This window comes from Micromesistius poutassou, assembly GCF_964030765.1.
Source record: "Micromesistius poutassou genome assembly, chromosome: 22".
NCBI lineage: Eukaryota > Metazoa > Chordata > Actinopteri > Gadiformes > Gadidae > Micromesistius > Micromesistius poutassou.
The window spans coordinates 7,369,732-7,385,447 of NC_140292.1; the positions used below are offsets into that span (position 1 = coordinate 7,369,732).

At 47.3% G+C, this 15,716-nt stretch overlaps 1 protein-coding gene across 2 annotated transcripts; it reads left to right on the forward strand.

The window, feature by feature from the left end:
- Window positions 1-8,508: 8,508 nt before the first annotated feature.
- LOC311367431 (uncharacterized protein) lies at window positions 8,509-13,777 on the forward strand. 2 transcript variants are annotated; one of them, XM_084486276.1, is made up of 3 exons: window positions 8,509-8,542; window positions 10,599-11,025; window positions 11,836-13,777. In XM_084486276.1, exons 1-3 carry the CDS (start codon window positions 8,521-8,523, stop codon window positions 12,374-12,376), a joined length of 990 nt encoding a protein of 329 aa, XP_084342402.1. In that variant the 5' UTR covers window positions 8,509-8,520; the 3' UTR covers window positions 12,377-13,777. The 2 variants fall into 2 exon arrangements, with proteins under 2 accessions (XP_084342402.1, XP_084342403.1); XM_084486277.1 differs by lacking the exon at window positions 8,509-8,542 and adding an exon at window positions 10,280-10,398.
- Window positions 13,778-15,716: the final 1,939 nt, after the last annotated feature.

A 15,716-nucleotide genomic window follows, 5' to 3' on the forward strand; every position in this document is an offset into this window, starting at 1 on the left:
CACACACACACGCACACACACACACACACACACACACACACACACACACACACACACACACACACACACACACACACACACACACCTGGCAGATAAGTCACAAGCTTTCAGAACCATTAAAAGCTCACTCAGCTTGAAGAATTTGAAACACTCGACTGAGAGGCAAGTATCGATGGAGTCCATCCTGTCACATACCTTATATGGTGTTTCCCCCACAGCCTTATCTCCTGCCATAAATGTAACCATTTAAACAGCAACCAGACAGATGCCACTTCTACAGTCTGCAATGTCTTGTTTCTCCTCCTCTCAATCTCATCTATGTTGACCTTTGCCCCCTTTCCTTCTCCATTTCATTCTCTCGTCTAGTCTCTCCCTCTCCATCTCTCTCTGTATCGGTTTCTTTCTACTCTCTCCCTCTCCCTCGTCTGTTTTTTCCAATCATGAAGCGTTCACAGTCTCACGCTCCGGCGCGCTAACTCTTACCGACCCAACAAAGCAGGACATTGGAGTCCCAACCTGCAACAGCATTTGGAGTCTTTAAAGGACATCACATGACTTTATTCCTTTGCTTCTCGTTCGTGTCTTACCTCAGTTCACCCGCTCACAGTCTTAAACTACGCGTCCCTTTCTACATATCTGTTCGGTCTCGCCTTCAAGACCTCAGATGAGTGAGGGTAATCGCAGAGGATCAACACATGTCTCTGCAAAGTCAGGATTGAGATACGGTAATTAGGCCTATATTGAGTCAGGTACTGAACACGGGTCTGATACCTGATGAAAGCAGAGGTGTGTGTTTGATCCTAACATCAGTGGGGAAAACCAAGCGATAGTTCCCAGGGTTGGACCATCAGAAATGTGGCTAGGGGCGATGCGTCTCCCAAAGACGTGAGCTGTATCTCCATACAAGACTGTGATACCACCTCAGCCCTCGTGTCAAACCTAGAGCCATTCAAGGCACTCAAACAGCATGCCATAAGCCCCCATTGATGCCTTGCTCAAGACAAGGTGCTTAACGTCGGAGGATGTTCAAAGTGCAGAACCAGCCGAGGAAGAGACTTTGCTCGCATCCTTCCGCAGCACTTCCACGTTCTCCTAATAAGGGACCAGCATCCCCCGTTTTTAAGGGGGCCGCCCTCCTTTCACTAACCGTTACCATGGTGACCACCACTATGGTATCGAACCACTTCGTCTCGTCGTCATCTTCCACAAATTACCTTTTTTTTTTCTTATCAAAAGGCTGTGGATTATTACTTGCATGGAAGGGAAGATTACATGTAATGCTTTGAAAAGGCAGTCCGGATGCAAATCATAGTAGTAGAGAACTTGAGCAGACACACACACACACGCACACACATGCACACACGCACACACGCACACACGCACACATGCACACAGGTACGCACGCACAGTACACACAGGCATCCCAAGATCTCTGTTTATTAAGAATTCACAAAGAGACACGGGACAATTTACTCCACTTTACGGAGTGCAGTAAAGAGGCCCACACTACCCGAGTGTTGAAGTGTTGGATGTGTGTGTGTATGTGCGTGTGTGTGTGTGTGTGTGTGTGTGTGTGTGTGTGTGTGTGTGTGTGTGTGTGTGTGTGTGTGTGTGTGTGTGTGTGTGTGTGTGTGTGTGTGTGTGCGTGTGTTTGTATGTGTGGGTTTGCTTTCAACATCTCTTGCTTGAAAACATCCCTCAAAAAGATCATTATATTGTAGTAGCAATCAAAACATAATCGTCTGGTTTGAATAGAGCTACTGCTGTCTTGCTGTTTACTGAGGCACGGTGTTAGCACTTAACTTAGCACTTAAATGCCTTCATCTGTTCAGAAAAGCATGCTGCCCTGCTACGTGTTTCAGTGTTGATAAGATCAAGTCCACACTGACGACACGCTTAGCATTGTAACCATTAGCATCTTAACATGGAAATGTGTGTATGTTTTTTGTATTAACGTAGTTCAATTACCATATCCGTAGTCTAGACATGGTTGACGTTTACATAAAAAAACGTCCCAACTGATAATAATCCGCCTTTACTCACTGACGGCGGATTGGGGTCGGGAGTTTATAGCATCCAAAAGGAAGTTTCATCTAATCTCAGGGTCACTTTGACCAATCCCATCACTGATGTCTACTCTCGTCCAAGTAATCCTGGTTTGCCCATGCGTATCATATCCATGTGTCCTTATTAGCATCAGTAACATGGAGCTGGACCCAAGCCACACCCAGACAGCACTAAGGGTGCCTTGGTCCCAAACTCTCTGTCTCTCTCTCTCTATCGCTCTCTCTCTCTCTCTCTCTCTCTCTCTCTTTCTCTCTCTCTCTCTCTGTGACCTCTGTGACTCCGTCATGACTATGGAAATGAGCCTGGGGATGACTCACACTGATTAAACCGGTCTTTTGAGCACCACGGAGGACTCAAACATCCCACATTCCCCGGGTGGGACGTTGGAGACGACCCTCAGAACCCTCTTGTTGTTCTTGACCCCGGAGTCCAGTTTGAACAAAGACGGCGTCAATCAGTTCTCACACTCACGGACACATGCACACAGACACGCACATGCACAGACGCATGCATGTACATAAACACATATGCACACACACACACAAGCACACATGCAATCACACACATACACACACACACACACACACACACACACACACACACACACACACACACACACACACACACACACACACACACACACACACACACACACGTACAGATGCATGGGCATAAACACACGTGCATGTGACCAACACACACATGCACACACACAAGCACACAGGCAAACACACACACACACACACACACACAGGCAGGGATGCACATGCACGGGCATAAACACATACACACCTAGGGCCCTATCTTGCACCCAGTGCAATTGACTTTCTACACCTCTACATGTGTCGTTGCTGGTTTGCACCCTTCCTAAAGCTGATTTTCCCCCGCAGCAAACTCGCGCCACTACACTTGTGCCCAGAGAGGTGTGTCGGCGAAAAGCAGAGGCGTGTTCCGGCGCAAATGATACTTGGTGCTTTGAAGTTTGAAATTCATGTGGTCATGCATGCGTCTCAGCGGAGTGTGCAAACGTGCTGTCAAAATATCAACTCGTCAAGTTCAAATGCGCTGGCTCTTAAAGAAGATTGAAGATGGCACTCTCATTGGTTTATTGCATGTTACGCCCAAAACACACCTACGGGTAATTAAGCTACTTCAGACCGACCCATTTTAGATTTGCGTCGGGCACAAGACTCATTTATCCGCCGGTATAACAGCAACATCGCCAGAGAACCGCCCACAAAGCTACTTGCGTTACGCATTTCATATTTGCATTTCAGACCGTTAAAATAGTGTGTGTGTATAATTGTGTGTTCACCGAGACGTGACCTACACACACACACACACACAGAACAACAACCCGCCCAACCAATCAGCATCATGTAAACATGTACATAGGCACAATGTGTGTTGCTGTATGCATTGCTCTCATGTTAATATGTAAACACTCACATGGGAACACCATCTTATTATATATTAGCATACTCACACCCACGTCCACATTTCAATTAAATTCCCTTCCTCCACTTAATAGTCGTTCTGACAGGGGGGTGCAGAATAATACATTGTGATGGCATTTTAAAGGTGCCTCTATATTAGGGCTGAGATGGACTCTGGGGAAATTAAGTGGCCGATGTGCTTACAGTCGCATTTTACATTTAAATGTTTTGGATTGAGCAAATGGTTCCAGTGAGGCGAGGACTGGACTGGCGGACCGCTGGACTGGCGGGTGCAGACATAGACCTAAGATGAAACACAAATTAAAAGTTTCCTTTAAACGATCACTCTGAATATATTTTAACTGCTTTCATGTATACATTTATATCTATATATTTCCTCTTTTTTGGGGGATTTTTTCTTTTTAATTTGACATTGTCTACATTCAGAGACACGTTTCAAACAAGAACAGGTTCAAACACAAGAGTAGAATCCGTGTTGTTGACAGGTTTTCAGAATGAGCTAATCTCAGCTAACAAACTGACAAACAAGCTCTGCTCTGAATTGATATAGCCACGTTATAATACATGACCATCCTTAAACAGTCTACTACACCTACTGGAACATGTATGCTCACCACAGGAAACATTATTGTTATTGTTCTTCGGCTTTAATCTCAATTAAGGTCTCCTTCCATTTTTTCAGCCATTAGTTTACCCGTGGCAAATAAAACTGCCTGAGGTAGATAGTATGCCTTTATATCTTTCCCTATCCCCTCTCTCACACACACACACACACACACACACAAACTGGATGTCTGAAACCACTGATGAAATGTTTATTCATGCAAAACGTTTGTGTGTGTGTGTGTGTGAGAGAGGGGATAGGGAAAGATATAAAGGCGTACTATCTATCTAGATATAAAGGCGTACTATCTACTATCTACCTAAGTATTTCTTACGACGCATACCTATTTGTGTGTATCTATTTCATTTTACGTGTGCGTCTGTGTGTGTGAGCGTAGCGTGCCTGGCTCACCAGTGCTCCAGCCATGTGTTCTGTCACCGCAGTCCTCATCCTCTGCTCATTCCTGTCCTGTTGCCCGGTGACGCTGGTCCGTCTGAGTACTTTAGCAGCGTTTAGCGTCTCCCCCCCTCCCCCCCCCCCCCCCCCCCCCGTCCCCACACACACACACACACACCCCGCTACACCAAGATGTATCGACCCGCCGCAGTGATTATTTCCATCCAAGGTAGCTCAGGAGGGCCCTTCAAGGGCCCTTTAGGCTCCTGTGTCTGGTCCTCGTGGATCAAGACTCTGCCCACTCTGGGAAAGGAAATCATAGTTCCTTTGACGGACCCCCTCACACACACACACACACACACACACACACACACACACACACACACAACCACTCATGGTGTGTGTATCTGTTTGTGTGCATGTGTCTGTGTTTGTTTGTCTATGGTCTAGTTATTCACTGGAGGTTATGTCGTGTTAGTTTGGTTGTTTGTGTAACTGAAGTAACGCATTATGTGGGTGGGCAGAGAATGATCATAATCCCAGTTGAAAATATGGTAATAGAGGAATTTTACAACACACCTATATGCCATTAAAGTAAATTGTTATACTGTCATAAAAAAAATTGCACTGGAGTGTGACTGTGAGAGACAAAGAGATAGATAGGGAAAGACGAGGAAAGACACTTATCTTCATATCACATCACTTTTTGCTGCATCATTTATACTGAAAATATGATCAGTCTGTGCATGCGTTGGCTGTTGTGCACATGCTTGTGTGTGTGCTTACGTTTCAGTGCATGTGTTGTGTGTTCTCCCAAGTCTGTGCATGTGCATGTGTGCATATGTGTGTGTGTGTGTGTGTGTGTGTGTGTGTGTGTGTGTGTGTGTGTGTGTGTGTGTGTGTGTGTGTGCATGTGCATGTTTACGTGTGTGTGTGTGTGTGTGTGTGTGTGTGTGTGTGTGTGTGTGTGTGCATGTGCATGTTTATATGTGTGTGTGTGTGTGTGTATGTGTGTGTGTGTGTGTGTGTGTGTGTGTCTGAGGTGGCAGCAGCCCTCTGGCAGGTGAGCCGGGGCCCGGAGAGGGGTCATCGTCTGATGACCTTGTGCTGTCTGCTGACCTGACAGCCCACCAGCCTGGGGGTCCGTGGGCATACATGTGCATGCACTGATAGCCACCAGGCCATGGACTGACTGACTGGCTAACTGGATGACAGACTGGGTGGCTGGCTGACTGACTGACTGGATGGCTGACATACTGCCTCACTGGATGGCTGACAGCCTGACTGTCTGACTGACTGATTGACTGACTGGATGCCTGACTGACTGACTGACTGACTGACTGACTGACTGACTGACTGACTGACTTGCCGAATGACTGCTTGACTGGATGGCTGTCCGATTGACTGACTGACTGGATGGATGCCTTGACTGACTGACTGGATGGCTTATTGATTGACTGACTGAGTGGCTGGGTGGCTGGTTGACAGGTTGCCTGACTGACTGGATGGCTGTTTGATGGACTGAGCAGTGACCTGACTGATTCACTGTTGGTGAATAGTCTGTTCTCACAACTATTTGCTTTCAGTCATCAGCAAACCCCGTCCAGCGAGACTGACATTCAAGGCTCCACAACAACCACAGCAGGCGGTCAGGGGGAGCGACTGCATCCCAGTTTCTACCAAATAAACAATAAACGGGCTACAGGAACCACAATGGGACTTGCACCGTCGCCATTACATAATCCTAGGCCCTTCAAATGCCCTGTTCCATGAGTGAAGGTTTCTACAGTAAACTGTTACTGATCAATTAAGTCTGAGGGCGTTTCATTGGTCCTGAGGGGAACGTTAGCAGTCAGACAGAGAGGCGGAACACCCCCGGGGGTCTCGTCATGTTCCGCCATTCTCCGGGTGTGGTAATAATAAGGACACACACACACACACACACACACACACACACACACACACACACACACACACACACACACACACAGTGCACAGACAGTGCACACAGGGAAATCACAAGATGAACAAATCACCAACTAAAATGCCTGATTGAACAAAAATGCTGGCATTATACCAAGCTAAAAATCAAAATGAAATTAAGAAGTAAGATTTCATATGCATATGCATATGCATGATTTAAAAGTACAGTATGTGGATTCAAAGCTTCTTGGGCCACTCTGCCGATACTATGAGACGAGAAGGCATATATGTATGCTTTCTTTAGAAAGGCGATAATGTGTGGTCCAGAATGAAACCGCCAGCTTTCTGCAGGGTGGGGAACATGTCAACATACAGGGTCTCCATTCAGCACACGTGTGATATAGCCTCAAATTGACATCCATCACTTCTACTGCACCTCTTCAAATAAGATAGATGCTGTCAATATTTCATGCCGGTTCATTTTAGATGCAAGAGATCTTTCATCTATATGCAAGATGTCACCTTACCTCGACGTATTGGAAGATTGATTGACTTTCCTCTGGGCCTCCTTCGTGTTTGGGGCGTTTGCCTCGTTTGGTGAACAGGGTACATCTGGACAGGGCCGGAGTGGGACCCATTTTCAGCCCGGGAGTTTCAGGCCCATACTGGCCCACTTTTTTCGGTGGTGGAAGAGTTTGAATAAATTACCAGCGCAAAAAACTCTTACTATCCCTTTTTATTGGATATCGGATCAACGTTTGCCAAATGAAAAATCCACCTCAAGGATCAGGATATTTTTTTTTTTTTACTTTAACTTTAAATGATATATTAAACCCATTAAATATTAGGGATTTTTTTTCTATGTGTGACCTGGGCTACCATGCCCAGCTGCTGTTCATTTGACTTCTGTTCCTTCAGTCCCTTTGTAAATTCTTTCAGCCGAATATCAAAGGAAATGCGCACAGTGCGAATTATGTGTTGAATTGGCCACATCTCAGCACTGGACTCTTTGTCATGAATCAAGAACCTCCAGAAGTTACAGCTCGTACTAATAGCCGCACTTTAGCTTTTTACAAAAGCTCCAGACTTGAATAGAAAGCTATTCATGAATAGCATTAGCATATTTGTTATAATGAAACATGATATGATTTTCATCTCTTTATGGTTTTCTGCAGAATATTCCATCGATCACAAAAATGCAGCTGGTCTGTCTCTCTGGTCTCTTTCTCTGCATTGTCGTCACGACTCTTAGCTTGAAAAGTATTCTTCTCTTCATGAACATTTATCTTCTCTTCATAGTCATGAATTTCTTGTCCTTAAGTTAGCTGATCATACTTTAAAGCCCTGTTGTTCTTGTACATCACGGTATATTGACTACGATGTATATATATATGAGTTAATAAATGTATTGATCCAGGGGGGAATTGGATCACCTAACATTTGCTCCCATTCCAGAATAGAAGCATACAAGGAAAGAAACATTTAGAAGAAAATAAGATGTTTGAAATGACGTGCATTATATATATTATTATAATATTGTAATATTTGTGGATATGTCCATTATAAATGTAGTATTATAACAGTGCTAGAGTATACCGAACTATTGCACGGTTGAAGTATTGTGCAAAATGATTGTAATATTAAGTCGTTTAAAGTAGAAATCCAAAATAAAGGACAGGGTTGTAGCTTCTGACAGCGGTGAAATAAGTCCAAGGGCCAGTCTATTATGGAGCCTCTGAATTGCTATTCATAGCAGCCATGAGGGAGGAGTTTAAAGTTTGAAAGCTGGCCACAGGCAAGAAGCGTGTAGCCTCTCGGTGGACAGAGTCTCATACTGGACGCACTCCTGTGATTGGCCAGCAGCACGCCCAGGAGTGGGAGACGCCAGGCCGAGATGACCGGTGACTTGGACAGCTTCCTTCACTCTGACACTTCTGCCCGAGGGTCCAACCCCGCCCTGATGAAAAACGACTTTTAATCCTTTGTGTAATCGTTGTTTCATGCTAGGTATGACTCGGGGAGTGGTCACAGGGTAAACACAGGGTAAACGAGACTGCACTCTTGAGGTGGTTCATGAAGTGTCTCTCGAACACAGGTAAGAATTCAGTTTATATTGGAAAATGGGCGGAATTGTAAATAAGCCCTGCCTACAGGTTCTATTTTACCCAGGTAAAGCTTCGGTCTGGCTCGGCTTGGGCGGAAATGGCGAAGAGGCCATGTTTGTAGTTTCTGACTTGTGTTGACAACTTTATGTGTAGAAGAAGAAGCTGTTCAGAACTGTTGTTAGCATTACAAATGTGTGGTCAAATGAGGCATCAAAGAAAATTAAAAATGCAGCATCAAATAATTAAGGTCAGCCCCCACAACATCCCTGGCCTGGCGGGATCAGTTGGTCGAGTCGGTTGGCTTCCGCTCCAATTAACCTCTCGCCTCGCGTGTTTTATACACTCCTGGGCCGTCTGAACCGTCCTCGTCAAACGACACTTTGAATTCAGCACTTTCATAACATTTGATTTTGATTTTGAGTTAATTTCGAGGACTAAAAAAGTATGATTAAAAGCTGACGATTAGATGGAGGTCTTCTAGGTGGTAAATCCCCACCGTCCACCTGAAGTTCTCAGTTCTGATTAATAATTTAGTAATGTCTTTAATAATCTCCTTGGGCTTCAATATGGCCCGATGGTGTAAGGTGATAGGCGAGGAGGTAATGAGCTATGGAGCGGAGAGTATTCCTCCCAGCTTGGCCCTGCAACAGGAGTTATAAGACTGATAAATGAGGACTGGCCGCATCTGTCTGAACACTGCTGCTTTTTTGCTGTGACTGCCTGGCATTTTGTTTGTTTCCTGAATGCTGGCGGGATCAGATAGCACCCAGCCGCTCCGGGCGGACCCCGGACTTCCTCCCGGGCCGAGTTGACCCGGCCCACCGGACTGCTGACTGATGATGTGGGCTGCTTTTTAATTTTTATTTTGGTGTCACTGAAACCAACTTGATTGCGCTTTTACTTTGAAACTCTTTTTTTCTTCTCGGGACCTGTTTTCAAGATAAAACTGAATCTGTAAAGAAATTCATGTAAATTCATTCATTTGAAATGGCATTCAGAGAGAATTTGCACACACTTTCCACACTCCGCCTGCCAAAAATACAAAATGATATTTGGAAAGTTTCCCCCTCCCAAACAATTATGACATTTAAAAAGTAGTTTTATGTTTTGCCATTTGTTAGAAAGATGTGAGATCCATGTTCTCATTTAGAGAGACTGTAAGGAACTATTTGTTCCTACTTTCCTGTGTACGTGTGTATGTCTGTGTGTGTGTGTGTGTGTGTGTGTGTGTGTGTGTGTGTGTGTGTGTGCATTTTTATGTGTGCTAGTGTGCATGTGTGTGTGTGCTTGTGTGTGTGTGTGTGTGTGTGTGTGTGTGTGTGTGTGTGTGTGTGTGTGTGTGTGTGTGTGTGCGTGTGTGTGCATTTATGTGTGTGTCTGTGTGTGTTGGCATGTGTGCCTGCGTGTAAGTTGTGTGTGTGTGTGTGTGTGTGTGTGTTTTGGCATGTGTGCCTGTGTGTGTGTGTGTGTGTGTGTGTGTGTGTGTGTGTGTATGGGTGGGTTCTAGGTGGAACCAGAGGGACTTGGCCTTGCTCTCTGCTATCCACTCCTCTGGAAATGTACCCTTCCAATAAAGACATCCTGGTCTAGCTTCCTGTAACCATAGCGATGGGGCGTTTGTCCAATCAGATTGCTGGACTGTGTGTCGAGGAAGTGCTCCACTTCCTGCTGTTTTCACAAACTTCCTCCGACTGCCCTGAGCTCCAAATGTTTCACTTGGTCTGGTGAAGCTGCAGAGCCGCCTGCTGCCTTACTCATTGAATATTTTCGGCAATTATTTAGGAACTTTACAATTTACTTTGAAACTTACTACAATTTACTACTTACTTTGTGAATTTGTAAGACGGTAAGTTTAGACCCTTTATCGTTTAAATATAGTGTAAGATTGAGTCTCTCTGACGAAAGTTTCAAGTGGAAACTTCCACAAGTTTCTGCTTGAGTTTGTCTCAGATGCTCTTCAGTTCATAAAACATCACCAGTACCGGTGAAAATGTCTTTAACAACGGTTTACGGTGTGTGTATTCTCTTCTTGTCTCAAACTCATAGAACTCAGCCGACATGTCCTGCAGACCGGAGCTCCAGCGAGGCGCGCCTTTCGACTCCTGGCTTCACGCACACTCCTGCCCACGCCTCCCGCAGTAAACACAAGGTCCTCCCCCAAAACCACAACCATGGCGGCCAACCGCGGGGTGACCAGCAGAAGCGTCCCCCTCCAAATCCCACCGCGACCGGAACGCCGCCGACGCCCCGAGCCCGGCCCTCTTCCCGTCCCGAGCCCCATCATCAACCCCGAGAGGGGAGCCGACGCCGGGGCTACGCAGACCCAGGCCCCCCGGCCCCCGGGGGCCTGCAGCACCCCGGGGCCCCTCAGGCCCTGCTGGAGCCTGGACCTGAAGGTGGCCGTGCTCCTGGTGACCATCGCTGGAGCGCTGATTCTGCTGCTGCTGTACAGACTCCTACGGCTGAGGCACAGGTGACACAATAGACGATGGTCCCACCGTCCGCTTGTCTTTGTTCCACCGGATGTGTCATTGTCTTTGGGCAATTATGCGCCGTTTCAGAATTCATCCGCTTGTGACATCACGAGTGCGAGTGTCCAATCGGATGGATGATGGCATCCCAGCTTCATGCAACTGGTGTCCATCACCAGTTGATAGCGTCCACCAATCAACTCCTTTAAGCCGGTGGGACACTCCCACATTGTAATGGCACAACGGGATCCCTTTTTAATGGCTCATGATGTCACAATGGGATTCCCCTGTGATGTCACATCGGAATACCTTTGAAATGGCTCATGATATCTCAGGACCCAGACACCTGGTGGTCAAACCGGGTCCTTTAATTCATTATATCGACATCCTCTGTTTTGGCCCTCATAGTGGCTATGTAGGAAGCTTACCTTAACCGAACCCGACTAAACGGCTGTTTAGTTAGACTGTGGATGCTCGTGACTTGTGGCTACCTTCATCAGGACCATTTAAATATCGTTAGCCTCCTAGGCAGCTGACCTAGGTAGATACTGATTACGGCATGTAAAAAGCACTCTGATTGGCTTAATATATAGCCAATGAGGCACAGTGAATCAGCAGCATTAGGCTAGATATCGCAATTTGGCCAAAATATGACTTGAGGCTAACAATATCAAAACCTTTAATGTGAATGTGCTAAAACATGCTAAACATCTTGAATGATGTGTCATGCAATGCTCTCTTGTGTTGTTGTTGGTGTTGTTGTTGTTGTTGTTGTTGTTGTTGTTGCTGACGGTACTGTGTGTTGGCTTTAGGTTACGGATGGCCCGCAGCAGGCCGTCTCTGGAATACTACCGCTTCTACCACACCGCCGGCTACACCCTCAAACACCCCCCGCAGCCCCCGGCTCCGCCCGGACACAACGGCAACGCACCGGATGTTTACGCGCCCATCCAAACCATGACGCCGCCGCCAACGTCCACCTTTGTGGTCCCATCCCTACCGCCACTCCCAAGGGCGTCCACTCCATCTCCTCCTCCTCCTCCTCCTCCTCCTCCACCCCTTCTCCCCTTGCCGCCACCACCGGTCGTCCTCCGTACTCCTCCTACGCCCCCTCCTCCCCTCGTCCTCCGCCCTCGGCCGTCCCCCGACGCCGCCCGGCCTCACTCCTCCACGCCGCCGTACCTGACCCCGCCCCGCGTCCACGCCTCCCCGCCCAGCCCCCACCTGTCCTGGGGCGCGGGCTCCGACGTGGCCTCCGAGGTGTACTCCCGCATCGGGGCCTTCAGGCCCGCCCGGCTGTCCAGCCTCTCCGGCCACACGCAGGTCATCCTGTTCGAGCACTCGTCCCTCTGAGGGCCCCCCTCTCTGAGGACCCCTCTGAGGGGCCCCTCTGAGCCGGGGGGGGACTGTGCTCTGTTTGGCCAGCCGGGCAGAGCCGCTTCAAAACACTTCAGAATCCCTGGCCAGTGGTGACGATCGCCGGTGGGAGGATGTGTGGCTCCCTGTCTGGTTAAAACGCCAACAGCAACGCACGGGTGATCGATAATCAGCGATTGACAACAGAAGATCCATCTTTCCCATTTTGTTTGCTGAAATAGGGAATTGAGCTGACCGTACGTCATGGTGGAAGGTTACATTTCCGTCTTCTGATTGGTGAATCTGCTTGTTGTTGTTGACCACTTGTTCTTCTCCAGTGGCTTCCCCAGATGGGAAACAAGTTCTGGGGTGTTTGTTACGCTCTCTGTTCTCTGAAGAGACAGCTGTTGCTGGATTGGATTTGGAGTCCATTAGGAGAACATTGTGCCAAGATCCATTCATTGTATCATCTGACTTGATGAAGAACCAGCTTCTGATAATAGACACACTGATGGCTTTCCACACTATTAGAGAAAGAGAGACACTCTCCTCTCTCTCTCTCTCTCTCTCCCTCTCTCTCTCTCTTTCTATATGTCTGTCCATCTGTCTGTCTGTCAATAAGACTCATCATAATGGAATAATGAGCCACTCTGCTGGAAAGAAAAGACACTTCTCCCTTTGAGATGGAAATAGTTGATCAATGCAATCACACCCAAAGATCCATTTGCCCTAAAATGCCTGTGTGTCAGATTTGCATGTTTCTAGACTTCAGTCATCAAGTCTCCATGACAACAGATATAGGGTCAATTTATTTTCCTTTGCAAATTTTTATCTCGAATCCCTTGACTAAAGATACATTATCAACAATTACGTTTGTCTGGTTAGCAATTATTGCGTGTTTCTGAAGGGCTCGTATGAAAACCGACACGCAGCTACACTCGCCTATTGCTACTTGCTAAAAGCTTGCTAATTTAATCCACATGTTGAGCGCGACCGAGGCTATCTGCGTAGACAGATGAAACGGAAAGATGAAACGCAATTAGACCTTTTTAGAGGGCACTTTATTTATCTAATTGGTCAATAAACTGGCCTGAGCCACTAAACATCTACTTACCCCGGTCAAAACAACCACACAGTAAGTATTATACATGTAAATACGTGTCAATATTTCCTGGTCAATATAGCACAATAAAGTAAATATAACTTTTGGTTGAAAAAAAAGATAGTTAGTGGTGAAAGAGCTATTTTCTTTGTGATGTTTGACACCTATCTATATCCTATCTGTATCTGAGGTGAAGGAGGGCTGGTAACACATCATCTGGTGTCTGGCCGCAGAATGGTGTGAAACGTTTATTAAGGACAACATGCAGGTGTGTCATTTACATTAAAGAGCCGTTGGATGTCGTTGGAGCAGTGTATGGATGCTTACATTTATATGCATTACTGACCCGCCATACACACACACACACACACACAACATTGATGTATGTGAGATTCATAACAACATAAGGAGGTGGCTATACAGTGCTGCCTTTTAGAACAGAGTAAAGCACTCTTAGACGAGTGCTGGTCCACCTGCTTGCATCTATATATCCATTCATCCCTCCATTCATCCATCATCCATCCATTCACCCCCCCATCCACCCATCCAGTCACCCATCACCCTCCCATCCATCCATCCATCCACCCACCCATTCATCCATTAATCCATCTATCTATATATTGTTTTTATTTGTCCTCTATTTAACCAGATGAGACTCCTTCATGGAGGTTAAAATCGCTTCTTCAACAGCGACTTCTTCTTCAACCTTGGCGCTACAGAGAAGGGCAACAGGCGCTCATAGACGTGCACAGAGGAACCTCCAGGTCAACCACAAAGCTCCACATCCGTCCTATATTCACATGAAAAGCGCTGAAACCGGGACACCGCCTCAAGCTCTCCAGCTCCCAGACCTCCAGACTCTCAACCGTCTGTCTCCCTGCATCTTTAATGCTCCCGGCCTCAACAATTTGACTATTGTCCGTTCCGTGTCCAACCTCTGTGTCCAATCTCTCATCTCCCCGTCGTCACCCCTGGGCGGTGACGGTGAGCGAGGCTTACGGAAGGGGGAGCGGGGCGCGCCCGGTAACACCTGCTCAGGGTATCAAACAGCAGCGCCACGGAGAGAGAGGCCGGCGCCTGTTTGATGTCGCGCTCGGGTGGCTACCTGTGAAAAGACAAAGTCAAAATACCACCTCTGACCACCTGCAGGGGTACTCACAGGGGGAGGGAGAGGGAGGGAGAGGGAGAGAGAGAGAGAGAGCGGGAGAGAGAGAGAGAGCGGGAGAGAGAGATAGAGAGGGAGAGAGAGCGGGAGAGAGAGAGAGAGAGGGGAGGGGAGAGAGGGAGAGAGAGGCGGGGAGAGAGGGGGGGAGAGAGAGGGAGTGGGAGAGAGAGGGAGTGGGAGAGACAGAGGGGGGGAGGGGAGAGAGGGGGAGAGAGAGAGAGCGGGAGAGAGAGCGGGGAGAGAGAGAGAGAGAGAGAGAGAGGGGGGAGAGAGAGGGGGGGAAGGGGGAGGGAGAGGGAAAGAGAGGTGGAGGGGGGAGGGGGGGATAGAGGGGGGAGAGAGAGGGGGGGAAGGGGGAGGGAGAGGGAGAGAGAGGTGGAGGAGGGAGAGAGAGAGGGAGAGAGAGAGAGAGGGAAGTGATAAAGAATAAACAGAGAGGGTCAGAGGGGGGAGAGGGGGAGAGAGGGAGAGGGAGAGAGAGTGAGGTGATGAATAATAGAGCGAGATAGAGAGGTAGGGAGAGAGGGGGATCGAGAGAGAGCGAGAGAGAGAGAGAGAGAGAGAGAGAGAGAGAGAGAGAGAGAAAGAGAGCGAGGGAGGGCTGGGAGAGAGGGGGGATAGAGAGAGTGATAGAGGCAAAGAAAGAGAGAGATAATGAGGCTATAAACAATAGAAAGAGAGAGAGCGAGGGGGAGAGAGAGAGAAACAGAGTGGAAAACAAGAGTGTTGTTTTTTTCATCCTGTAAAAAGCTGTTGAGAGGAAAAAATTATCTCTTCTGGTACATGAAATAAAACATACAAGGGAAAGGGAAGAAACAATGTGTTCTTAATATCTCCTGTGTTGTATGTCCTGAACGTGATCTGCACATTCAGGATTAGCGCTCCACTCCTGGGAAGCAAAATCATCTTCTCCACGCATTTCAACATTGTTATTGCACTCACATGAAAGTTGTGAATGTGTTATTTAGCTTAGATTGTACATCCAGCTGCAATACGGCAGTCGGAAGAGAATCATGTGACAACACTCTAGTCTAGGATGTACATCCACTAGGGGCTTTTAAGACCCATTT

What these genes read in the sequence shown, in the direction of transcription:
- LOC311367431 (XM_084486276.1), top strand. Translation starts at nt 8,521, where the DNA reads ATGAAGTGTCTCTCGAACACAG. An exon ending in GAAGTGTCTCTCGAACACAG is followed by an intron (nt 8,543 to 10,598) that starts GTAAGAATTCAG and finishes TCAAACTCATAG; the next exon opens with AACTCAGCCGACATGTCCTG. An exon ending in CTCCTACGGCTGAGGCACAG is followed by an intron (nt 11,026 to 11,835) that starts GTGACACAATAG and finishes TGTTGGCTTTAG; the next exon opens with GTTACGGATGGCCCGCAGCA.